The sequence below is a fragment of the Eleutherodactylus coqui genome, chromosome 1 (assembly GCF_035609145.1).
Source record: "Eleutherodactylus coqui strain aEleCoq1 chromosome 1, aEleCoq1.hap1, whole genome shotgun sequence".
Taxonomy (NCBI): Eukaryota; Metazoa; Chordata; class Amphibia; order Anura; family Eleutherodactylidae; genus Eleutherodactylus; species Eleutherodactylus coqui.
The window spans coordinates 105784551-105811469 of NC_089837.1; the positions used below are offsets into that span (position 1 = coordinate 105784551).

General features: G+C 41.7%; 1 protein-coding gene across 1 annotated transcript; it reads left to right on the forward strand.

The window, feature by feature from the left end:
- Positions 1-18628: 18628 nt before the first annotated feature.
- On the forward strand, positions 18629-23946 carry SCG2 (secretogranin II). Its single transcript, XM_066598787.1, has 2 exons — positions 18629-18735; positions 20425-23946. The coding sequence occupies exon 2, from the start codon at positions 20440-20442 to the stop codon at positions 22276-22278; it is 1839 nt and encodes a 612-aa protein (XP_066454884.1). The 5' UTR covers positions 18629-18735; positions 20425-20439; the 3' UTR covers positions 22279-23946.
- Positions 23947-26919: the final 2973 nt, after the last annotated feature.

Sequence of the window (26919 nt, forward strand, 5' to 3'; positions counted from 1 at the left end):
TCCAGGACATTAAAAAAAAAGTTATACAGGGTTAAAATAAATTGAAATTGAGTACCCACGAATCCTGGGCGCTCCCATCCAACACTGCAGCCCCAGTGCTCGCTGCACTGAACCCGAAAGAAACGACAGGAGGTCATGTGATGTTCATTGTGAACCACAGGCTTCAGCGGCCATGTAAGAATCACCACTGAAGCCTGTAAGTGGCTGAGCAGTCACATGCACAATAAACGGCACGTGACCGCCTGCCAATTCTTCCGAGTTCTGTACAAGGGACATTGGTGCTGCAGCGCAGGACAGAGATACCCAGGGTAGGTGAGTATTCAATTTCTATTTATTTCAACCCAGTATAAATTCTTATAAATGTTATGGAATACCCCTTAAATGGCATTACAAACGTGTTGGATAACTTGTGTGGAGGTTTCGTAAATTGCCAATGATCGCCTCTGCCCTGTGCCGGTCACTGCACTGGCTGCCCATTAAATACAGAATTCAATTTAAACTCACAACCTTCATCCACAAAGCCCTCCACAGCGCAGCGCCCCCCTATATTGCCTCCCTCATCTCAATCCATCACCCAGCTCGGGCTCTCCGCTCTGCTAACAAAACTAGATTGCGTACCTCTCTAATTCGAACTTCTCATTTCCGCCTCCAGGACTTCTCCAGAGCCCACCGGTCCTCTGGAAAGCACTACCAAAGGCTACCCGAGCAATCCAGGACTCGCAGAACTTCAGGCGTGCTCTAAAAACGCACCTCTTCAGGGAGGCATACCGCATTCCCTAAACAAACTCCTCTGTATGCTGCCTGATAACTTGCTCCCTGACCTACTGACTGCAATCCCTGCTAGCCATCATAAACCACTCCTGCAGTCATACCGTTTCTGCCGTCACACGGCCAAATGTCTGACCATTGTCTATGTGTATAGAATCCCTCACTCTCCACCTCACCATACCATGCACATCTCCAGCCCCTTTACCTTCTGTCTCACCCCATTACTTGTAGTATGTAAGCTCGTTGGAGCAGGACCCTCACCCCTACTGTTTCCATCTGATTACTATGTAACCGTGGTTCTGAAATTTTTGTACTTTTGTCTTTCTGTATCCCCCTGTCTATGTAAGCGCTGCGGAATATGTTGGCGCTATACAAATAAAGATTATTATTATGATCTTATGGGGATTGGATTTTATTCTGATGCTCAGATAAGTGCATTAAATATTTTCTTACCCTGATTTCTACACTGGGGGACTCAAATATATTAGGTGTGGTGAGCTGGTTTTTCAAACATTTTTCTTGGTCTTAGGGCGCCCACCCACTGGCGTTTGCGATTTTCGTGCGTGAAAAACGCCGCGTTTTCGCGGCTTTTCCATTAATTTCCATTGACTTTCATGGGTGCATTAGGAGAAAAATAAGGACACATATGCAACTGACAGTTCCTATGTTAAAAAACGCAACGCAACGCAACGCAAAACGCCAGTGGACAGGAGTACATTCAATTCTAATGGCTCTGCAGGAAAAACGCAAAACGCAAAGAAAAAAAAATCGCCAGTGGGTGGGCGCCCTAAGAGTGGTTCTTTAGGTTTACATTATTGTTGACATTTTCTCAACATAGACCGTCTATAGTAGATATCAGCGGAGATTCATTGCCTGGGACCTCCAGTAATCAGCTTTTTGCTGGGCCTGTATGCTACTGTATGGAGCTGCTGCTGTCAAAAGTATGCAGCTCCATTCTCACTACAATGGCCTAGGTTAGTACTGCAGGCAAGCTCCCACTGAATTCAATGGGAGTGTTTGCCTGCAATACCAAACCGAGCCACTACATTGAGATCAGAGCTGCATCATTTCCAGCAACACAGCTGCTTCATATATGAACACACTGGCTCTGCAAAAAGCTGATCGTGGGTTCTGGGATGATAAATTCCCACCAATGTGCTGTTGATGGCCTGTTCTGGATATGTAAAGCTGGATGACACCTTTAAATAGCCCAAGTTGTCTTTGTTTTGCTTAAAATGGTCCACAATGAGGCTGAAAGAGCTGAACTAAGAAAAGAAAAAAACATACACTATAAATATAATAAGAAGTGCAGGTCACTTAGTATAAAAACTGCAAAAAGTACGAAGTTTCATCAAGTATGTAAGCAAGGACTATTAAAGGGATTTTCAAACCTTTAAAACTATTTGTCCCACAGTAGAGAATGGCATGAAAAATAAAATACCCATTATTCACCCTTCCATTGTGCCTCTGGTTTCAATCTCTACCAAAAGCAAGAAGTAATGACATCACATTCATCGGTCATGTTACTGCTGCAGACAATCGCTGGCTTTACTGGCCATGTATGTATACAAAATCTCATGGATGCAGCTTGTGACCCGTCGAGAAGAACAGGAGCAGCAGATTAACTTGGAAAACTACTTCCACAAACTTGGCTGCCACAGCATTTTGCATCATCATGTCATTCCATCTGGTTTGCACTTAGTTGGGTCATTTATTTTTTAACAGAACAATGATCAAAAACCAACAGAGATGGTTTGGAATGAGTTGGGTTGTAAAGTTGAAAAAAAGCAGCCAGCAAGTGCTTAATAGCACATGGGAATTCCTTTAATTATTGGAAAAAGCATCCCTGGTGGCTATTTCACAAAGTTAAGAGAATGGCACAAGTGTGCGAAGATCTATCTATCTATCTATCTATCTATCTATCTATCTATCTATCTATCTATCTATCTATCTATCTATCTATCCATCCATCCATCCATCTGTAGTGGCCCAGAACATCTATTCCTGGTCCCCACCATAAGTGTCATACATGTAATGTCTTTTGTGTAGATGAGCTGTTGAAATTGTCTAGTCTCCTGTTATGTGTATTGCACAGCTGCAGCAAGTAAGAGGTTAATGTCTGCATGAGACTGGGAGATGTCTGCAAGGTAACAATTTATGTTTTGTCACGTGGTATGTGTGAGATGATAAATATGAGTGACTTGGGTGTGGGAGAAGGGAGAGTGTGTGGATGAGAGCAGATAAAATGAGATAATATCTTATCTTCTGGGTTTCTGAGAATGCAAGACACATGGGGGTACCTTAAACCCTCATGTGGTAAAGAGAAAGAATGGAAGAAGAGGAGCGGTTCCTGAGGGTACCTATGCCAGGAACCATGGAGGAGAGAAAGTAAGAGAGAAATAAGAGAGAGTTTGAGAGTGAGCGTGAGCAGAAGAAGCCAAGATCACCGTGCAGAGGTACTGTCTTACTAGAGTGTCTGTGGAGCGACCCTATCCCTTCTCCTCCTCTGGAGAGTTCCCCTTCCAGGAGCGGTTCCTGTCAGTTAACTTGGCCTGCAGGATTGGTGTCATCCTTTGCTTTCTTCCAATCTACTGTTTTGCCTGCACGGCCGTCTTTTGTATTTGTGCCTTGTATCAAGTATTTCCCAAGTAAAGCTTACCAGGCCTTGACCGTTTCCAGGGATTGAGGAACTTAAGGTTACACAGTTGTGGACTCTTTCTTTCTTCCACCGAAGTCCTATACCGCTGGGAAGGGAACAGTGACGTCACGTGTGACAAGCAAGTACTCTCCTGTTCTGTGTTTATTGGCCACCCCTAGCAAAGGGGTGTCCAGAAGAGGCCTAGTGGTTGTAGGGCCGAGGTCCCGTGTTATTCCTCCGGGAAGGAGTCTGGTAAGTGCCACCGTAACATGTGACAGCCTTTTCCTTCCAGCTCCTCTGCGTGGGCCTCGTGTCCCGAGTGGACCCTCCGGGTCACCACATATCTATCTATCCATCTAATCTTATCTATCTATCATTTCTGTATATGCCACTTGCAATTTTCACTTCAGCAGTACTGCTTTATTGGTTTTATTGCTTCAGATTTACATAGAAATATAGTTGATAGATTTACTTGCTTGGAAATCTTGGCAATCCAAAGCACTGATGCATCTTGTGAGTCATGACTGGTTAGAAAACACATTAATAGTCTGCATAAATGCCAACATTTTAAAATAATTTTGAGGGACACTTTACTGCTAAATAAAAGGAACTACAGATGGGCTTCCAGTTGGATAGATATACCAATAATCTATATGTGTAAAGCTGGTACTGGCTGTGCTTTCAGCTGGCAGTAATTGTCTCTATGATAAATTTAATTTGATGTTAAAGGGCTTTTCCAATTTCTGACACATTGGTGGCAGTGGAGGGGGAATGAGTCAGATAAAAAAAAATAAAAAATACTCACCTCCCTGCTGCCGTGCTGCTTCCCTGCTGCTGCTCCCCTCCTCCAGTGCTTTGCTTACTTGATCTGCAGCGGTCATATGGATTGTTTGTCTACGTGACCATTGCAGTCCCCTGTGCACTAGTGATAATCTGGCATTCTATGTTTATCAGGTCTTGTAGTTAGCTGCGCTATTTGTTCTGTTTGAAAAACGGAAATAAAAGGGAATGAAATTAAATGGAAAAAAACAAACATATTTACATTTTTTTTAATGAAAACCCATTGAAATCAACAGGGAACAAAACAGAGCCGTTTAATTCCATTTTCATTTCCGTTTCTCTGCTTCTGAAACGGAAATGTCTGGCATTATTTAGTAGATCCTGCATTGAGCAGGGGGTTGTACCTGATGACCCTAGAGGTCCCTTCCAACTCTACCATTCTATGAAATGTATAACTGAGGCTAATGCCAATGTGGATGAGCCCTTAGCAACAGCATCACAGCAGCAGTCCAGCAAGTGTGAGATGCAGGGAGATCTAGGAGAGAGACCAAATACATTGGGACCTGCAGAGTCTGTTTGCTGCCCAGTGGCAGACAGCAACATATAGCTCCAGGAGAAGGGGAAGCCTAGTCACCAGCAGAGAGAAAGGGACCTGGAACGCTGCCCAGAGCAAACTGTGTGAGTACACTGTTAGGAGGTTCCAAACTACAGGTAAGACATTGGCTATGAGTGCTCTGCAGAGGAAGCTAGTGCAGAACTGAATAAAGCTGCCGGAGATCATCCATGTAAAGTAACAGAACAAGTGACTAACTGTGAGTGAGGTCGACCTCCATCTGGGTAGTGGATGTGCATACGCATAGGGACTGTATTGGTGTAACAGGCCTGTTATGTATATAGATACGCTGCAGCAAATAACATTTCAAAGGGGTATCTCTTGCAGGTTGCAGACAAAGACGAAACAGGGTATATCAATCCGAGTCCTAAGAGTAAGGACTCTGAGTATGGGTAATCATACTGGTAAGTCAGGAGTGCTAACTTTTCTCTGAGAAACTATTGTAAAATGTGAACCATATAGTTTTGTGTAATAATACAAACTCGAAGTAGGAAAATGGAGTCCCTGCCGCAGATGTGAAGGCAACCTAAGTGAATATTGTTCATAGAACCAAGTAATGCAGATAACATTGAGTTAGCATAGAGCAACAGTCAGGTTGTTTGTTAACCGCTATTCCTTATTTACTCTCAAACTGGTATTCACTACATTTCTGTCTTCTGTAATAAATTCTGTATATCTTTAGGCATTCTGTTGGCTCCATTGTATCCTGAGGCCTGCATTGTGCACCACACCCAGCGACACAGGGGTAGCCACTTGACAAGACACTGGTATTCTAAAAGGCCCATGCTAGGTGGGCGATCCTGTTAAAGATTTTGCATGGGGTCTACAAGCTTCAAGTTATGCTTCCAGTTTCAACAATTTGGTAGGACAATATTTTGAACAAAACAGTTACATAAAATACAGCTAATCAGTGATATCTGAAAAGCTGTCACAGTGCCCTATTCTCATTTGCACAAGGAAAGACTAGACGTAATGGGACGAAGCTGAAAAGGTAGAGACACAGATTAGATATTAGACTGTGAGGGTGATCAATGAGTGGAACAGGTTGTCGCAGGAGGTGGTGAGTTCTCCTTCAATGGAATCCTCAGAGGCTGGACAGACATGTGAAGACCAGTGATCCTGCACTGAGCAGGGGGTTGGACCCGATGGCCCTGGAGGTCCCTACCAACTCTACCATTCTATGATTCTGTGATTAATCCATTAAAAGTGTAAAGAGTATCATGGCTCATACATATGCAATATAGTGTATGTATAGTCAACCAACGTTATTTTACCAGTGCATGTCTTTAGTATGAATAGCAGAACATAAGCACAATAACTAGTTTTTTCTAACTTTACAAAATGTATTTTCTCTGTGTCTAATATTCTATTTATCACACATAACCGGTGTCACTGTACCTTGCGGGGATAATAATTGGCGGGATCCATAAATATCTTTTTCTATATCAAGCTATTTTGAGACAAGAGGAAGCATGACTACAAATGCTCCTCTCCCTCCCTTCGCTCTCATTCATAGCAGATGAGTCCTGTTCTCAGGAGAGAGATGAGTCAGATGCCCTTGCTCTTTCTGTCTCTGAATCTCTGCATACGTTCAGACTTTATATTCATTGCGATGACGTAAAACAGGGAGCTGTGCAAATGAAAGGTCTGCAGAAGTTGTTGTCTTGGGAGAGGTGTTGATATTTGCAGTTTAGTGGAAAGGTTGGCCATAGTGTTTAGAGGAAAGATAAGGTAATATGTCAGGTTTTAGACTACTCAAGCTGGGTCTAATTCAGTTCTGTAATTAAAGGCAGAAATTGTGTTTCTTATGATCAGCTGGTTTGCAGTTTTTTTTTCAGCCCCTCTATTGCCAAATCAGTGATATTCTAAATAATGTGCACTTAGATTAAGGAATCACTAAATCTAGAAACTAATTATATAAGAAATCAGTACATAATCTTGCATTTTCTGCATGATGCTGAAACAAATGGTTTTGTAGAAATTTTGTATACAGGGGTTAATTTCCTGCTGATATGTCCCATTTTACTACAGAAGGTGGTGCTTAGTCGAGGGGTGGGGCTTGACAATATTTTCATTTTACTGCAAACGGAGCAGAGGCGGGAGACTCCCACTCCAGCCAGTGATTTTACAACCAGATAGTGGACAGTTAGGAGGAGAAGGGACATGACCCATCTCCTGGGACACATAAAAAATATTTCTTTATATATTTCTCAGTTTTAATTACAATATCAAACAAAATAAGATCAAAGAGCAGGAAGAGGTTAAAGGGCTTATCTTGACAGAAAAAAAATTCGAAAGCAACCCAAAGTGGTGGCAAAACATTGCAGAAGACTTTCCTCACCTGATACCCCAGCCGCACCCGTTCTGCTGGTGCCTGGTCCCCTACTGCTGTCTACTTCCTGCTGCAGCACAGGGGCAAATGACCACTGCAGCTAATCACTCTCTGACCTCAAATGGTGATTGGCTGCAACGGTCATGTGTTCCTGTTGTCTGTGATTTTATCACTACAGCAGGAAGTAGAGAGCAGCAGGGAACCAGGCACATTGGAATGGGAGCACTGAGAGTTTGGGTGAGGTATGCCTTTTTTCATGTTCTACCATCATTCTGAACTGCTTTCAACTTTATTTATTTCTGTCAAGATAATCCCCTTAAGGGCGAGCACCCACTGGCGTTTGCGTTCTCCGCGGGAAAAAAACGTTTCTCGCGTTTTTCCGCGCGTTTTTCGCGGCGTTTTTCGCGGCGTTTTCGCGGCGTTTTCCGTTAATTTCCATTGACATTCATGGGTGCATTAGGAGAAAAATAGGGACACATATGCAACTGACAGTTCCTATGTTAAAAACGCAAACGCAACGCAAAAAAAACGCCAGTGGACAGGAACACATGTTATCTCTATGCCTGTGCAGGAAAAACGCAAAACGCAAAACGCAAAACGCAGGTAAAAAAACGCCAGTGGGTGCTCGCCCTAAGGGTGGAAATGCTGAGTTGTTTTTAATTTTTTTCATGCATGCTTCTACAAAGAAACATATATATTTTTTAATGAGCTTTATGTAAAGGGAAACTATGAACACTATAAACTAATCTGTCATCAACTATAAGCACCATAAACTAAGTTATGGTGCTTATAGCTTAGGTGATGGGGAGTCCGTAGAGCCTCTTTTCATATTTACTTGGTCCTCCATTCCTGCTGTGTCCCCCAGTGAAGTCAGTGTGCGCACAGTCAGCTTGACTCTTTTCCAAGGCCTCTTCATGTGCAATCCAATAGAGATGAATGGGATTCCACGTGCACAGCCTACTGAAAAGAGGCAAGTTTGCTGTGCATGTGCTGACTTCACTGGCAGACACTGCAGGAATGGAGGCCCAGGTGAGTATGAAAAGAGGCTCTCCGGACTCCCCATCCCCTAAGCTATAAGCACCATAACTTAGTTTATGGTGCTTATCGTTAATGACAGATTGCCTTTTAATAACTTTTTCCATCAAATTACTTTTCATTATATCCAAATCCACTAACGTAAAAGTTAGATCAATAGGGCTGTAACAACGGGGCATTCAGAAGGTGCTGAGCATGACTGGCCGCTCTCAATAAAGTATATGTAACTGTTTCCATATGTCCGATAGACTTTAATGAAGAGTGGTCACTAACTTGCAGTAACTTCTCTACCAAGATAAGGCAGAGATGGATATGGCTTCTTTAGTAGCACAATCTGTAGAATCTATAAGCGTCCAATAAAAAATGTGTACTTTTCCTCTATTGCTCTGGGACAGTGATGGCAAACCTTTTAGAGATCGAGTGCCCAAACTGCAACCCAAAAATTCACTTATTTATCACAAAGTGCCAACACATCAGGAGGCGGGGCTTATAACGTGTATGGTTTTACCCCCGTCATTCTAAAAAGGACCGGGCCGCTTCAAAATAGACAACGTGCAGATTTTAACTGCTTTCTGGATGCGGAAATACTGCAGAATGTCCTCAGCGGAAATTTCTGTGGAAAATTCTGCAGCATTTCCGCATCCAAAAAGCAGTCAAAATCTGCACCCTGTCTATTTTGAAAAAGCCCTGCTGATTTCTGCTACATGTAAACATACCCCAGTGGTAATAGTCACCCCCCACCCCTCCCCCAGTGACCCCTGAAAATAGTGCCCTCCCCACCCCTTCAGTGGTCCCAGTAATAATAGTCACCCCTCTTCAGTGGCCGCAGCGGTAATAATGACCCCCTTACCGGTAATAGTGACCCCTCCACAGCGGCCCCCAGTATAATAGTGACACTCCACAGCGGCCCCCAGTATAATAGTGACACCCCACAGCGGCCCCCTGCATAATAGTGAAGCCCTACAGCATACCCCAGTATAATAGTGAGACCCCACAACGGCCCACAGTAGTAATAGTGAGACCCCACAGTGGCCTCCAGTATTAATAGTGACACCCCACAGCGGCCCCAGTGTAATACTGACATCCCACAGTGGCCCTCCATCACCTCCCGAGACCTACATACTTACCCCTCCTCCTCATGGAAGCACCACTGCTCCTCTGTTCGGCGCTGATCCCGGTGCACATTGTGACGTCAGTGTGCTGCCGGACGCCTCCTCCCCTGCTGTCACGGAACCTAAGAGTAGACATCAGGGGAGGAGGGAGGAGGGAGGAGGATCCCAGCTGCGCACTGACGTCACAGTGTGCACCGGGATGAGCGCAGCTAGCAGTGCAGCCGAGTGAATGCCGGCAAGGGGGCCGCGGCCCCTACCGGTATTCACTAAAGTGGTGAGTGACCGACGGCAGCGTGTACTATAAGTTCACCACCACTGCTCTAGGAGGCTAATGCTTCTCATTGTGGAGACCACCAAATTGGCTTAGAGAGTCTTATAGCCTAGGCAATGTTTCCTGGGAAAAAGGGTATGTAAATAAACTGGCTCTCTAGTGCCTCCTATTGGATAGCAATCCTATAAGTCAATGTCCAACCTTTTAACAGGCCTTGCAACATGAGCAGAGCTATAAACCAAATCATAAGAAAAGAACACACAACTGCAGAACACTGTTTTGGGCTTTTTGTCCCTTGTCAGTGTGATATTTGGTCATATTGCAAGGCCCGTTAAAGGATCGAACGTTGACATATGGCACTAGAGAAACAGCTGTCTTACTCCAGGGTGAGAACTTATTTAAATCTGCTTTATGACAGCACTGTGTGTATATTAAAAATATTTAAAAGTGATATCTGCATCACTTAAATACTGAGCCTGGAGACTAGTTGTCTGTGCAACAGTCCCCTCACTTGCCTCATTTGGCCCCGTCAAAATGACCATGAAAGGAAAGAACACATACTGTATAATGGTGCTAACTAGAGATGAGCGAGCGTACTCGGCCACGCTCCTTTTTCGCCCGAGCGCCGCGATTTTCGAGTACTACCGTACTCGGGCGAAAAGATTCGGGCGGCGCCGTGGGTGAGTGGGGGGTTGCAGCGGGGAGTGGGGGGGGGGGAGAGAGAGGGCTCCCCCCTGTTCCCCGCTGCTACCCCCCGCTCCGCCACGCCTCCCCCCGCCCCCCGGCGCCCCCCGAATCTTTTCACCCGAGTATGGAAGTACTCGAAAATCGCGGTGCTCGATCGAGTAATTACTCGAAACAAGTATATTTGCTCATCTCTAGTGCTAACATATGTCCACTGCTATACAGGTGCAATTGTGGGGATAATGCTACTAGGATATTGTGATACTCTTAAAGGGGCTGTCCTAGATTAGAAAAAGTCTACTTTTTTTTCCAGAAAAGGTATTGCTTTTGTTCACTGGATGTGTCTGTTTTTGCAGCTCATCCTCATATATTTGAATAAAGCCAGTTTCAGATGAATGCATTATAATACTGACGAGCGCCTTGGTGTGTTCATGACTCTATTGACCAGAATTCACATCACCATAAGGATGTTCAGTATGATACTGTGAATTCGGGTTAAAAGACAAGTAGTTGGGCCAAAACTCTCATCTGTATTATAGTGCAAAAATGCACATGTAATACCTGTTTCACCCTAGGCCTGGAACTAGCCTGGGGTGGAAAAGGGTTTTCCAGGACTTAAAAAGAATTATATGGCCATGGAACTGTATAAAATGAAGAAATAAGCAATGCTTCCTTCAGTGGCTCACAGTTCGGTCTGAACTTAGAAGAAGCCGGCTGTGCTCATGTGCCTTTCATTGTGCACGTGACTACTCAGCCAATCACATGCCCACTCAATGGCACATGACTGCAGCCAGCTTCTTCTGGGTTTGAAGGGGCAGGAAATTGGGCTTCAGCTCTGCACAACAGTCACTTAAAGTGGTGAGTATTGTTTGTTTCTGTATTTCACATGGTTTAACAGCCATAGAATTATTTTCTTCATCCTGGAATACCCCTTTAATGAACAGTGAGGTAAGGGCATAGCATTGTATATATCGAAAATATTATTTGCTTCTCTCTAGTTTTCATTTTGACAAGTCTGTGAATTTGAAAGGTTCTATTACACAGAGGAATGTCAATTTGTTGCCTTTAAATCCTGTGATCTCTGGTAGCCTCCATTGTTTTGCACTATTCAGTGGAACATTGTACTGAAACAGAAATGAATTCCTTCTTCATATGTGTCTATGGGAGTATTTTTCTGCACCGGCCTTAATTGGGAAAAAAGAGGAAACGGAGAACAAAACTCATCTGGTCACTGGTAGCAAAATTAATAATGTAATGAAAATGGTGCAATGGTAGATGTATTTTTCACACCCTTAGAATATGTTTCTAAAAGCTATAAAGCTTTAAGATGGACTTTATAATATACTTCCATACAAATTTGATAATAATTGATCTAATATTGATTACCTATCTTTGATTGTTGATTGCAACCTCTTCTCAGGCCTGTGACATCATGTTTATTGGTCACATGGTCTGAGAGCAGCTTCATGCTATTCAAGAAGAGGGGAATGAGCTACATGACCAGGCCCAGCCACAATGAATTGTTCGGCGCTGTGCCTGGTATGTAGTGATGTGACCATGGGGCTCATCTGAGTGCTGTGGTTGCTTCCATCAGCTGATCAGCAGGGATCCTCAGAAGCAGACCCCTACTGATCTGATATTGATTATCTTCTCTGAGGATAGGTCATCAATATCTTAATGCCAGATAACCCCTTTAAAGGGAACATTGATAAACATACCTGCCATGTTAAAGTGACCTCGTTCATTTGGGTCCTTACACTGAACACTATACTTGTACAATAAAAGACTCATCTCTTTCTTGGTTCTACGCCTACAAGATGTAGCAGAATATATAGGGACCAGCTTTATTTTACTATAATTGAAAACACTCTTGGACAGGTGAGGGGTGCTCAACCAAGATGTAGGCAGTCACCACTCCCAACGTTACTGTAATAGGTCTGGGGTCCGACAGGCTCGACCCCTTCAGGGTATAGGCCGAGAAACCTCTAAGACACTGGGCTTTAGGGGTGAAAGTCCTCTCCCATACCTGATTTAGCCAAGGCGGTATCACCTCCCATTTTGATCACCTGTGATTGATCCTTTGCAGCAAACCAGGCTGGAACCATTTGGTGCAGTGCATTAAACTATGTGCATCCACAAGTGCTGCAACGTAAGGTGCCGGTAAAGAATTCAGACCGTCTTTCGCAATTCTTGCTGAACTTGAACAGGTTTATTGTAATGTAATAACAAGTGGTGTCACAACCGATAGTCTCTTGTGGAGGATGGCAGATGGCCTTCCTATGTTCTAGATTACCAGCTATGCTCAGCTCACCATGGAGTATTACTCTCAGAGTTGTCCCCTACAGCACTGGTAATGGAGCTCTCTAAACAGGTCTGCTGCCATGATGTCCTTTTTCTGGTGCATCCCACCAATCACCTGCGCACCTTCCTTACAGTATTCATTTTAAGGTGATACATACATAATAACAGAACAAATATGTCTAACAGTTCAAGACTCCCTTTCAGTACAATGCAAAAATAACGATAATCAACTCGTCCTAACAAACTAAAATAAACATGCAAGTATAACATCTGCTATTTTTTTCTGTCTAAGAAACCTAAGATACAGCAGCACCCTGTGAGCACTAGGATATGTGACAATTAGAGATGAGCGAGTATACTCGCTAAGGCACATTACTCGAGCGAGTAGTGCCTTAGCCGAGTATCTCCCCGCTCGTCTCTAAAGATTCGGGGGCCCCGGCGGGGGAGAGCGGGCAGGAACGGAGGGGAGATCTCTCTCTCCCCCCCCCCGCTCCATGCCGCAACTCACCTGTCACCCCCGCTGGCCCCCGAATCTTTAGAGACGAGCGGGGAGATACTCGGCTAAGGCACTACTCGCTCGAGTAATGTGCCTTAGTGAGTATACTCGCTCATCTCTATTGCCAATATTGAGTCATTTTAAATTGCATTTTTGCTATATTTACTGTACTTAGAAATATGAGGTTAGTGCAAGTTGTTTGTGTGAGACCACGTGCCACAACTAGAGGAGCTCGTTTAGATGAGACCCTCATTAAACATTATAGCTGTACACTAGAAGACTCACCTACATGATGTACTGTATTGGTAGTGGTGACTGCTTCCATTTGGGTTGTCGTCATCACCCCAGTGGTGTCATCACATATGCTGGTGCCTAAAAGTCCCAGTAAACGATGACATCACAGGTGGGCCATTGGTGGGCAGTAATGTCAGCCCTATAAATATACATTTAGTTAGGGACCTGTTGCGTGGCAAAGCGATAAAGACATGATAATTGGTACCAAACTAATAATGGTCAAAATCTAATAGATGGACAACTGCAGTGTTATCACAAACAGACACACATGCAGTTCAATCCCCCTTCATCTCACTGTATTCAGCAGGGCATCCCATTCCTTCTTCTATTAAAGATTAAGAAAATGTAGCAACATGAAGCCTTGTTCGTTCTTCCAATACCCTCAAGGTAACCGGCTGTTATATGCAGAAGGACTTGGATTTTATTATCCCAATACCTTACTACATTTCCAATTGCAGTCATTTTGTAGCAGACTGATAGAAGATGTTTCTTTTATGGATTGATTGATTAATTAGTAAGGGGGGTACATACCATAGAGGCATTCCATGTGATAGCTTTAAGGGTGATGAAGAGTAGGATGGCTAGAGGGTATCTTTAATATTAAGAAAGGTCGTTTCTTGATTTTTCCTATAGCCCCCTTAACCTCAGCGTATACCCTTAAATACAATATATAGTTTATGGTTAGAAAAATAAAACTCGTTGTAGCAGAGGTTAAGCCTAAGGGTCCATACAGCTTGCTAGCTGCATAGAGAGTAGGCCTCAAATGCCTTCAATAGACTAGTTATACAGCAGGAAGATCAATGTTCGTTCCACTGGGGAATAAAAATGGCTTCCTTTGCTTGTCCTTATCAGCGGCAATCAGATCTACTATCATTTGGAATCATCTATTCTACACAAGTAGCAAATTATATCTTCACAAAAGCAACAACAACCCCCTTCCTACGTGCCTGTAAGAGGGTTGGTATAGATGCCGCCATGTACCACACCTCTTTACCAAAAATGTGAACTGAACTGTGCTACTAGGGTATTTGTTGATGTATAGACCTTCTAGGTCCTAATGACCATGATTGGAAATGCTGCACCGCCATTTCTTGTTATACTGTTTAACCATGTCTTATTGCAGGTACTGTGGAGTCTTAACAGTCAACCACCTGTTATGTTATAATGTATGTGATTGGTCCTAGGTTACATGTGCAGATGTTATGCATAGTGCTATAGTCTGAGCTTATAACCGTTGCTGATGGTGGTTGGTGATGTAATGGCAGATGGTGCAGCCGTGTCAGTGTACCTAATCTGACCAAAATATGAGAGCTATACACACTTTCCTGTGAGAGTTGGAGTCAAGTCCAATAAGCCCAAAGCTGAACTGTGGACCCTGAGAGTCTGTCGCTGGTAATCCGCTGTGTCCTTGTGTGAAGCTGCTCAACAGAGACTGTAACCGCCAAGCATACACTCTACAGCCATAAAGCTTATACCTGTTGTGACTGTAACCATTCTGTTTTGTTCCTTCTGTCATATCATGCTAGTTCTAAGGTAAAAGGAAAGAAAAATCTATTTTAGAACAAGTGAGTATCTGTGCAAAGATTTAGGTGTAATTGTCTTGATGCCAAATCATATTAAAGTGTATCTATTGTTCCATTTCGCATTCTTAGAAACCAGCAGCACATATGATCTAAAGTGTTTTCCCTTCTTAAACTCAAATTATGGCTGAATTGGCTGAAAACATTTGTGGCTGTGTAATGTTGGAATTCATCTAATAGAGTATTGTTGTTAGCCGTTTAGTCGTTCACGACCCTCGATGACCCTAAAGGCAAGCTCCCTCCATGTTTTTCAGTTTTTTGCTGTCTTTCAGTTGTGTGATATCCATGCCAGTATCAGCTCTGACAGTATCAGCCATTGTGTTCTTTGGCGCCAGGTCTTCTTTTGCCACTGATCTGTCCTAGCATTATAAGTTTTTCTTGCAACTCTGCTCACATTACATGGCCAAAATATGTCAGCCTGAGCCGGGCCATCTTGTCCTCCATGAGCCTGAGCTCGATCATCTTGTCCCCCGTGATCCCGAGTCTGGCCATCTTGCCCTCCAGTGATATATTGTGTCTTATACAATTCAGGACTTCTTTGTTTGCTACTCTCGCCGTCCAGGGCATACGCAGCAGCTTTCACCAGCACCACAGCTCCAACGCATCAATCCTCCTTCTATCAGCTTTTTTTGCAGTCCAGCTTTCACATCCATACATGGTTATGGGGAAAATGGTGGTTTGCACTATCCTGCGTTTAGTTGTTATACCGACATCCCTACTTTTCCAAGTGTTTATGTCCATGTTTAACATCACACTTTGCCCAATGCTATCCTACGGTTTATCTCTAGCATAGATTCTCCAGCTTGGTCAATTTTTGAGCCAAAGAAGATGAAGTCTCACACGCATTCTATGACCTTATTGTCGATTTTGATTTGAATTTGGCCATTTTTTGCAGTTGTCATAATTTTAGCCTTCTTCAAATTCAGATAGAGGCCCATTTTCTCACGTTTACGTTTAATCTTACATATCAACTGCGTCAGACCTGCTTCTGTTTCTGCAAGCAGGGTTGTGTCATCCACATAACGGAGATTGTTTATGTTTCTTCCACCTATTTTCAACCCAATTTCCAATTAGTCTAGGCCCATTTTCCGCATGATCACTTCCGCATATAGGTTAAACAAGAAGGGTGAGAGGATGCAGCCCTGTCGGATGCTTTTACTGATCCCAAACCAACCTATGTCTCCATATTGTGTTCTCACAGTGGCTTCTTGATTGGTATAGAGTGATTTTATCAGCTTGACTAGATATGCCAATACGCTCAGGGCCTGCCATAGCTTGTCATGTTCAACGCAGTTAAGGGCCTTGATGTAGTCGATGAAGGACATATAGATAGTCTTTTGGTATTCTCGAGCTTCTCCACTGCAGGTTTGCAATATGGCCGTGGGTGCTGCTTCCTCGCCGGTATCCTGCCTGCGATCAGGGAGTGCCGCTTCAACTGCTGATCTCAGTCTTTCCTGTATAATTTTGAGAAGGATCTTTCTTGCATGCGGAATGAGGGCTATTGTTCGGGAGTTGGAACAAATCTGGGAGTCGCCTGTTTTTGGTAGAGGGATGAAGACAGATCTTTATCAGTCTTGAGTCCATTGTGTGGCTGCCCATACTGTCTGGCACAGCACCGTGATGCTTTTCACTGGTACTGGTAGCAATAGCTCTTCCGGTATTTTATCTATGTCTGGTGCTTTATTTTTTGGCTAGTTATTTCATTTGTTCTCACCTATAAGAACCAGGAAAAATGACGCTATTGGTTGTCCGAGGAAACCCTCAGAGTAGCTGATAAAAGAAGAGCAGCAAAAGCAGCTGGCAACAAAGATGAAGTTCTGCAACTAAATGCCAATTTTCAGCGAGCGGCAGGGAAAGACAATGAAATGGACTGGAATGAGCTTTGCAAGCAACTCGAAGCAGAAGCCATGAAAGTCCATATGCAAGGTCTATTCTCACAGGTCAAGATGGCCTTTCTTGGCATGCAACAGCACAATCAAAAGCAAAAATTGGAAGAAACTGAATGACCAAGGATAGGTGGAGGGAATACTCAAAGGAACTATATGCCTGCAACCACATACCTGGACCATTGCATGAGGTGGAGCCTGTGGACGTGGAGCCCTCCATTATGCAGTCAGAAGTGGTTAAGGCAGTGAAGCAACTAGCCAAAAATAAAGCATCTAATAGAGTAAATATATAATTTAAAGGTGACTAAAAAACTTCTGATCAAGGACTGGTGGAAAATATATAAAAAATAAGCAGTACACACAACTTAAATGGTTCCAGCACAGCCACCCCAGTCCCTGAAACTGTTGCATCAATCACTTGCTGTTAATTTGCACATGACCAATCAGCCAGTCACAGGATCTAGAGGGGATACTAAGAGGAGCCAGTGATTGGCCGAGTGGTCACATGTACTCTTAAATAAGTCTCTTGGATCGAAACAGTAGGACCGGGGAGGCTAAATTGAACCAGGAGACAATTTGAAAGGTGAGAACTGCTTATTTTTTTTATTCTTCATCTTTCCCTCCCCGAAGTGTTTTTCAGTCCCAGGAAAACCCTTTACGGCTGAGTTCTTACTAGAGTTTTTTCGGCGGATCCTGTTTTACAAAAGCCTGATACAAAAACTGAAAAGAATAAACAGATAAAATTGAATTGTTTCCCTTTTTTTCCACCTTCCATTGACTACAATGTAAAAAAAACGGATCCATTTGGGTTCTGTTATTTTGAACTGGAAATAAAAACGGAGCAGTCTTCACTTTTGTTCCAGTATGTAGAAAGAAAATTGAGAAATATATTGAAAATGAAGGTTTTCAGTTTCAATGCATTTCTATGGTCAGGAAAGCTGATAAGTTTTCTTTCCGTTTCGCTGCTCCTGTGATGAAATAACTGGACAGAAAAGCAAAAACGATGGCGTGAAATGGCTTCTAGTAGATATATTCCAACGGGAAGATAATAGATTATGTAATGTAAATGCTTCTTCTATATGGTGAGAGCAACTGGTCTCTGTGAAATATACGCATGTCTTGTACTCATTTAGTGTACTTAACCTAGATTTACGAGCCCCTTTGTGCGCCAGCTGACAAATGACTGGTTATCTAAGTCTGATTCATGCCACCTCTTCATGCACATTTATGTAACTTGTACTTTCTGTAACAGCCTCACTACTTAATTTGACAACCCGCATGCAATGGATGAACACAATACCAAGAAGATAAAAATAAAGTAGATTTGGATAGCATTGTCATGAGCAACAGGTTCATAAGACCATCCAGCAGCCTCCATTGACTCCTACAAAGAACTAACTAAGTTAATAGGTGAATTTAAAAATTGTGAACCCCTATGGGGACAGAACCTATAATATCAAGTGATATAAAGTATATAACAATCACCTAATGTAAGGTGCTTATTATAACATGTGTTATGCAATGATACATGTAATAGCCAAATATATATATATATAATATATATATTATATATATACATAGATATATCTATATATGTTTATATATATATATATATATATATATATATATATATATTCTAGCTTAAACTGATGATATATATCAGTCTAAGCTAGAATATACATATCAGCTATATATGTATTTAATTTACAAAGGTTTAAATCAAGTCTCTGCTTTAGATTATGTCAATCCCATCTTCGGCAGAGAGTGAATGAAGGGTTAACTCTGCTTGCTTCTCATTCCCCTCTGCTCTGTGCACACAGTGACGTTATGGGGATCACGTGACGCGCCCTATTAAGCGCTGGGAGCTGTTCTGGTGCTGAAACAAATATCTCCATCCTGAGAGGGAGCAATGATCAGAGAGCAGCCCTCTGCCTGAAGCACACAGGTAGGCTGCTACTGGATGGGGCTAACCGCTGTGGGGGTCAGCATGCATGGGTGCAGACCCTAGGGATTTGCAAAACTTGATGCTGCTTTTTTTATAAGTGCTCCAGTACTTTTATAAATCTCGGTGGCTTTGAGAAGGGTATCATAGCCTGGCTACTATATTCACCTAGCTTGCCAGTCATCTAAATGCAGAGAAGCAGTACTAGACGTTGATACACATCTTCTCCTTAACTAAGTTATGGTATGGTAAGTGTGGGTGGTGATCGGTGCATTGCCTGTTGCTATGCTGTACAAGTTACCAAGCAGAAGATGTAGGCATTGGCAATATGCTAGTGTTTAATACTAGGCATTGTGATATGTTATCTTATTGATGTGGCTCAATTTCATCACTAAAGTAAAACTCATTGCAATAGCTATTGGAATACTGTAGCTACCAGGCATAAAAAATGCAAATCACACAGATTGTGAGTAAATGATATTCTGTACAATCTGTTTTTTTTCTTATTGAGAGGACTTTGCATGTCTTAAATAGATTAATGCAGTATTAGGAATGTCTAGGTAGGATTGCACAAGCGAATTAGCTAATCATGTAGTTGTCTTATTAGCATTTAACTGTATCTATGCCGGGAGAGACTGTGAGGATGTCTGAGATTATGTGACGTATTATGTCAGTAGTACTAACCGGTCTGTGTATGTACTATTTTAAAGGATAGCTGGCAAGATGTATCAATGGCAAACACAGCAATCAATGGCAAATTATGCTAAATTTTCCAAAGGCTTGTTTTTATGATTGTGCCTTAAGGGTACACATGGAAGACACATTGTTGCTGATTGGCATCTGATTAATCCAATAGACTTATTTGTATTTCTTAGGACAGACCGTTTATACATTCACTTGACATATTTATAAACATATACATCCATTAGTCTAGTGCAACATTGTATCGAAGATTTGTCTATTTGTAGGTAAGCTGATCATAGTAATAAAGAGAAAAGGAATAGGAGATTCCCAATCTACCTTAGAGAACAACCACAGTCATAATGCCATGGGATGCTTAAGCCTACTTACGTATATTCACTATTACATCACTAAGGTCGGATTTTGATACTAAATACATTTGATTTGTAGCCATTAGACCTAAAACGTAGTTCGGGTAATGGTGTTGGAAGGTGGAGTAACTCAGTATCTAGGATACATCATTGTTTCTCTCTTGTTGCTGAATGTGGTATTGATATAAATGGTCCTACAGCTTGTGGGTGGTACTGGCTTTTATTAGTAAATCAAGATCGAAAAGCCTTAGTGGAGGAAAGCCAAGACTGCACTTGTCTCTGCATTATATTTATCGCTGCCGCCTTAAACCTTCACACGTAAATCTGAAGCTAAGGCAAAAGTTATTTTGAGCCACCTGCAGTCTATAAATACAAACACATTACCCGTGTTTCTATAAGTAGATCAGAGTCAGAGATGGGAGTCATTAAATGTGTAGTTCTTTGGAAGCAGTCTGCAGTACAACACTTTAAATCAACAAGATGTATCGGTCCATTTATCATTTGTGTTTTGCCGTTATCTAATGGGATTTAAGTGCACCTAATGACATGGTGGAGTAAGGGTAATGATGTCTTTGATGTTCTGTAATATATGTACTATAATTTACTCCTTGTTGCATACTCATCACGTTTTCTTTTGTAGGAAATATTGATAAACATGGCATCTCCAAGGAACTACTATCTTGCAAAATGCGTATCCCTGTGCTTTTTATTCATCCTAATATCCTTTGCCGATGCTGCATCATTTCAATACTACCAAGTGCCACAACAGGAGCAAGAGTACAGAATGAAGAGTTTACAAAGGCTGCCAAGCCCAGACATGTTGAAGGCACTGGAGTACATTGAGAACCTCAGGAAGCAAGGAAGCAGAATTGAAAGCCTCCCTGACTATACCTCCTACCAAGGGGTACCACTCCTCAATGAGCAGAAGGAAGTGCAACCTCTTTCACCAGACAGTGCCAAACCCCTCTTCAATGATGATGAGTCTGAGTGGATGAAAGCAATGCTGGAAGCCTTGATGCAAGCCGAAAAAGAGGCAAAGGCGACACCACAAGACAAGAGCAAATCATACAGCAACTTAATGGACAAAAACTTACCACCTGAGCTGATTGAAGATTATGATTCAAACAAGTGGACTGAGAGAAGACCAAAAACTAATAACTTTTCTCCAAGACTATACGATGATTACTCCCGGGACAATCCACTGAAAAGGACAAATGAAATTGTTGAAGGTCAGTATACTCCACAAAATCTAGCTACATTACAGTCTGTCTTCCAGGAACTGGGGAAACTCAAAGGCCAGGCCAACCATAAAAGAGATAGATTAGAAGATGACCAAAAACTTTACAAGGATGACGAGGATGACATGTATAAAGCCAACAACATTGCTTATGAAGATGTAGCAGGAGGTGAGGACTGGAATCCCATTGAAGAGAAAGTTGAGAGCCAAACACAAGAAGAATTAAAGGAAAGTAAAGAAGAGGTAGAGAAGACAGATGATATGGAAGAGGAGATGAAACGTTCTGGATTGTTGGGTTTACAAGATGAGGAGGCTGATAAAGAAAATAAAGAGCAAGAAACTGAAAACCTGTCGAAACTGATGAATTCATATTTAAAGATGTGGCTGAACAGACTGGAAAAGGGTAAACAGAATATAGATAAGAGATCACTAAAATACTCAGGAAAAAATCTGGACCCTGAAGCAATTTATCAGCTGATTGATCTATCTAGAAACTTACAAATCCCTCCTGAGGATCTGATTGACATGCTACAAGATGAAGACAGCAAAAAGTTTGCAGGGAGGTTGGAATCTGAAAAAGAGGTTGAAGTACCTGAAGATCTGGATGAGGTTTTGGAAACTATGACTGATAAGACAGATGTGTATAAAAGTAAGCACGGATTTATAAAGCAGCCCACAACTGCTGCACTACCCAATGGTCCTGACGATCTAACAGTGGAAGATATAATGGCTCTCATGGGAGCTGATAAGTTGCCAAATCAAAAATATCCTTTCCTTAATCGATTTAACCAAAACAATGGTCTACCAAGACCCTACTCCATGTTTAGCAAAACTAAAGGACATAAAGTGATCTGGCCAAGTGACTTTGAAAAAAGACAAATAGAGTATGAGCCCAGGTCAGACAAGGAGGAAGATTTGGCTGACTATGTAGTTAAGATGCTAGCCAAATATCCAGAGCTCCTGGGCAACAATCCGAATAAAAAATTGCCTGCTCTTTACTCCCCAGGTGACATTCAGGATCTTGAAAAACAGTATGAAAAGGCTTTAAGAGGATATCTGAACATGCGAGGTTACCAGGATTTAGAGATTGCAGCCAATGGTAATCGAAGGCTACCCCTACCTAGGGAAGCTGATGACACACAAAACAAGCAGTATATAGATGAGGACATGCTTATGAAGGTCTTGGAGTACATGAACCAGGAGAAAGCAGATAAAGGGAGAGATCACAGTGTTAAAAGATCTATGGAGAATATGTAATTTGTTTTTGTTACCCAACAGTGTCATTATCGTTTTTCTTTTTTGGCTTTGTGGTTTACGTGGACTGGGCTAAGTTTTCCCTTCTACTTATAGGAATGGTTTTCTGATGACCCAGTGTCAGGATAAACATACATTATTGCTTCATATTCATCATAATAGTATGACTGTTTTGTATCCATTGGACACTCATTGTTATTTCTGGATTTGATGGGATCTTACATAAAAGTGAGGGGGACCAATGAAAAATCTATAGGTCCTGGACATTTCAGTTGACATTTTACTGAAGTCTCTATAAATCAGAATTTTCTTACCAATGAATCATTTTTTTTCCTTTTTGATTTGGAAGACATTTTATTTCAAATTGACATTATTATAGCTTCTTAGATATATTGTTATAGGTTCTGTGGCAGTGCAGCATGTTTATATGTTAAGCACTGCAGTGCTCTACTTAAAGCATAGTATAAAAAGACAGCAGATCCAATTCTGCCTATATATGTCCTTACCACTGATTGGATCCATGCATTTCCTCCATAGTTTTCTTCAGGCTTTGTATTGAGATTAGCAATATATAGTAAGGTTTACTTATTCCCACCATGGGCTGTGCCTGATATTGCATCTCAGTTTCTGTCAAGTCCATTCAAATTGGTTGCAATACCAGAAATAAGAATTGTGGTATTTCTGGGAAAATGAAACATTATTTTTTTTCTAATCTCATGAACCCCTTCGTAGGTTAATGAAAAAAAATTGAAACACAAATGGATCTTTTTTCGTCAACTATGAACCAGTGGAGGAAGAAATAACAATTTAATTTCCCTTTTGATCATATTTTCTCACATTTTATGGCAAAATATAGAGAGAACACAAATTGATATAGTAGATTAACCCAATCTAGAGTTTTGATATATTTACTCTGATGGATAGAACCTATTGTTATGGGACTAGCCTTGCAGTGTATTTATATCAATGGTATACTGTCATAGGCCAAATCAGTGCTCCCATCTCCAGCATAGATCAGATCTTATTATATAATATTTTTATAGTATATGAAATAAAGGAAGCGAAAACATATAATAGACAGAGACAGAGCACTTCTGAGCATCTGACCTACTTAGACCTACTGCAAACTAGGGCCGCAATTAAATCTAATTACCCACTTTTCCTTAATTAAGAGTTGATAAAGGAGATTTGTTTTTGGCTTTTATGAAGCACACAAGTTATTTAAGAAGGGGATTAAAAACCATTAGGCTTGATCACAAAGAAGTAGCACATATACCAACCACTATAGTGCCTAGTCGTGGGTTCAGGATAGTCTTGTATGGTATACATTAATACATGCTGCAGGAGTTCCAAATGGATTCCCATCATCTGGGCTTTTACATATCATCCACTTTGCTTTGAAATGTACCATTGTCACTTCTTCCTAGGGCTGCTCTGTCGTACCCAAGTGTTTGTGGAATGTCCGCAACCTTAGCCGCACAGTCACAGTAATGCATCTGCTTCAAGAGATAATTGGGATACAACATCTTGTATTCTATAGACAACACAATGATTTTCACTATCAAAACTCCTGACACTATATCTTCAGGTTTCTTTCACAGGATTTATTTTTAATCACTGAATTATTTTGTTACTGTTTGTTGTGTATTGTGTGGTACTGTAAAAAAAGACAAAAATAAAGCATTCTGTATATTTGAAGCATTTATTTTGTGCCAATCATCATGTTCCAAATACTTAAAATGGAGTTATTGTCTTATACAATTATTATATAATTAACTGATTTTTTTATATACTGCATATATATTTTGCATTACTGTACATAGCTTGAGATTTTCTGCTCCCATTGAGGCTTACAGTCTAAATTCAACTATTGGTATGTTTTTGGGGTGTCAGAGGAAAGTGGGGTACCCAGAGAAAACCTGTGCAAACACAAGAAGAACATGAATGCTGTCCTGGGTTGGATCTGAACTCAGAACCCCAGTGCTTGTTAGGCAACACTCCTAACCACTGAGCCACTGTGCTGCTCCCAAAGGATAGGGGATAACTTGCTGATTGGTAGAGGTCTCACCACTGAGACCCCCACCATTCTCGAAAACAGGAGTCTTGTGTACCTTGCTTATCACTGCAGGCTTCCTGCACCCCCTGCAATGAGTAGGAGACTGAATGCAGTGCCGATTGTGCTACATTCATTTTCAATGGGGCTGTGGGAGATACCCGATCGCTTGCCACTCGACTATTTCTGTCAGCCCCATTGAAAAGAATGGAACAACAGCTGTGCATGCCCGGCCAATGCTCCATTAATTCTGATATCACTGCGTGGGGGGTTGTTTAAAGTGACCCCGCCGTGATAGACAGAGGGGAACATAGGACTTGTGTTCTTGGGATTGATATGGGTCTCAGCAGTGAGACTCCCGACGATCAGCAAGTTATCCCCTATGCTGTAGATAGGGGATAACTTGTGATTCTGCTTTAACCGTTTTACAGTGAGAGATATCTCAGAAAGAGTGAGGAGCAGTAAAGCATTCTGTTCACGAACCCACTCTGATCCACATCTGATGCTGTGCATGTGCACACTCACCATTGAAGGACAGCTCTCAGTGAGATAGACTAGACCTCTTTATGCCCCTTTACATTACAACATTGCATAATGAACTATCAAGCATAATTATGACACCTCCTCTCTCTGGACCCTGTCAATCACTTAAAAATACCAAGATGGGTAACATGACCCACTCCTTGCAGCCCTTAAAGGAATAGTTCTATTTCCAAGTAGTTGGTAGATAGTAGACTAAATTATGTTTCTGGCCCCTTAAGTAGCAATTGTTTAAGCCATGAAGTGTTGCACTTGGTCCCTCTGATTTATTTAGCTTGTGATCCCCTGTTGTAAAGGTAATCATTCTATAAATAAAATGGAAGAATGCTGTATATCATCCAAAGGGTTTTTAACTAATTGGAACAATTCTAGGTGTAATTACATCACTTCTAATGGCGGTACTCTTGCTAATTATTCATATTCTTTTATTAAGTACCTAATCAGTAATCTTTGATTTGCTAACTTGAATCACTACCCTTATTACAATTAGTTTTCTAGGACTAGAATATTGATCACCTATCCAAGAAATAGGTCATCGATATCCAATCGGATGGGGGACTACCACCCGAGACTGCGCTGATCAGCTGTTTGAAAAGGACTGTTGCATTTGGTTGAGAGCTTTGGCCTCTTCTCAGGCCAGTGATGTTACTTTCTTTCACCACATGACCTTTCAGCAGATCGGTCCCATTTAAGCAAATGGGATTTAACTGCTGTACCAGGCACAGTTGCTAAGTTTACAGCGCTGTGCCTGGCATGCACTGAAGAGGCCACTGTGCTCACCTGAGCGCTGTGGCCTCTTCAAATAGCTGATTGGCAGGAGTCCTGGGCAGTAGACCCCCATTGATATGATATTGATGACCTGTCGGATATGTTGGCAATATCCAACTCTTGGAAAACCCCTTTGACCGCGCCATAAAGTGACATCACAAATCTAATGCTATTATGTGCTGCATAGTATTCTGTGCTACCAATTACAAAGCAGGACCCACACTGATATAAAGAGAGGAGAATTAATATCAGTGATATAAATGTTCTAATTGTACCTGATACTTGCTTTGGTTTTATAGGAGGACCTGAAGATGTTCTTAGTAGGCAGCAGAACGTTTCAAGAAACAATAATGGACAAGCATATTCCTTAACTGATGAGTAGAAGAGCAAGATTATTGATATTAGTAAAGTGATATAAGTGATACAGTATATTAGTTACTCAACTAGCAGAGCCCTTTGAAAGATCTACTTACACATGGACAATGAATTTCGGCCAGAATTATATCTGCCAGCACTCATTTATATTGGAAATATTGTTCATATGCAATTCATTGGACATTTTCTGCAATGTAGGCATAGCTTAATTCGTCATTTAACTCAAAATAGTCGCGAACAAAGCAGAGGGCATCGGTATGGGGTTCCTAATTTACTAACAGCTGAGAATAAGGTGCTTGTCACTAAGGCTCTTCAAACAGGTAGATCTTAATCCATGGGCCATAGGGACCTTTAGCTTAGTCACTTATATATAATCTACCGTAGTAAAGAATAGGCAGCCTTTCATTTTTCAATTATAGTGGCAGCGGGCACTATTGCCTACAAAGATCCTGTGCAGCAGCCAGGCACAATAGACATTAGATATTTTGTACAAATGGTCGCAAATTATAGCCCTGTTCCTTCTAATGAGATGATACCTTGAACACCGAGTGTTATAATGTTATCACAAGAATAGGATTTGTTTTTTCATTTCTTACAATGTAACATCTGGTTGCTGTGGTCGAAAAAATACATGCTGACAAATCACATCACACCGCAAGGTGTTCATGAGACCTAATTAATTCACTTTTTTTTCTCACCCTTTTCTTATAATATTTTGCTGTTCATAAGTATAACAAAGTCTACAATATATTATACTGCTACTTGTTATATTAGAGCAAACTGAAATACAGAACTTGGCTAAGAGGAGGAGGTGGTACCGTATTTAGAAAGTTCAGAATTTGCTATGTATACTAATTTCTTTTGCCTTTTTCCTTTGTGATTCGGACTGTAATTGTTTTTTACAGGAG

Coding starts and splice junctions, on each gene's coding strand:
- SCG2 (XM_066598787.1), top strand. CDS start 20,440: ATGGCATCTCCAAGGAACTACTATCTTGCAAAATGCGTATCCCTGTGC.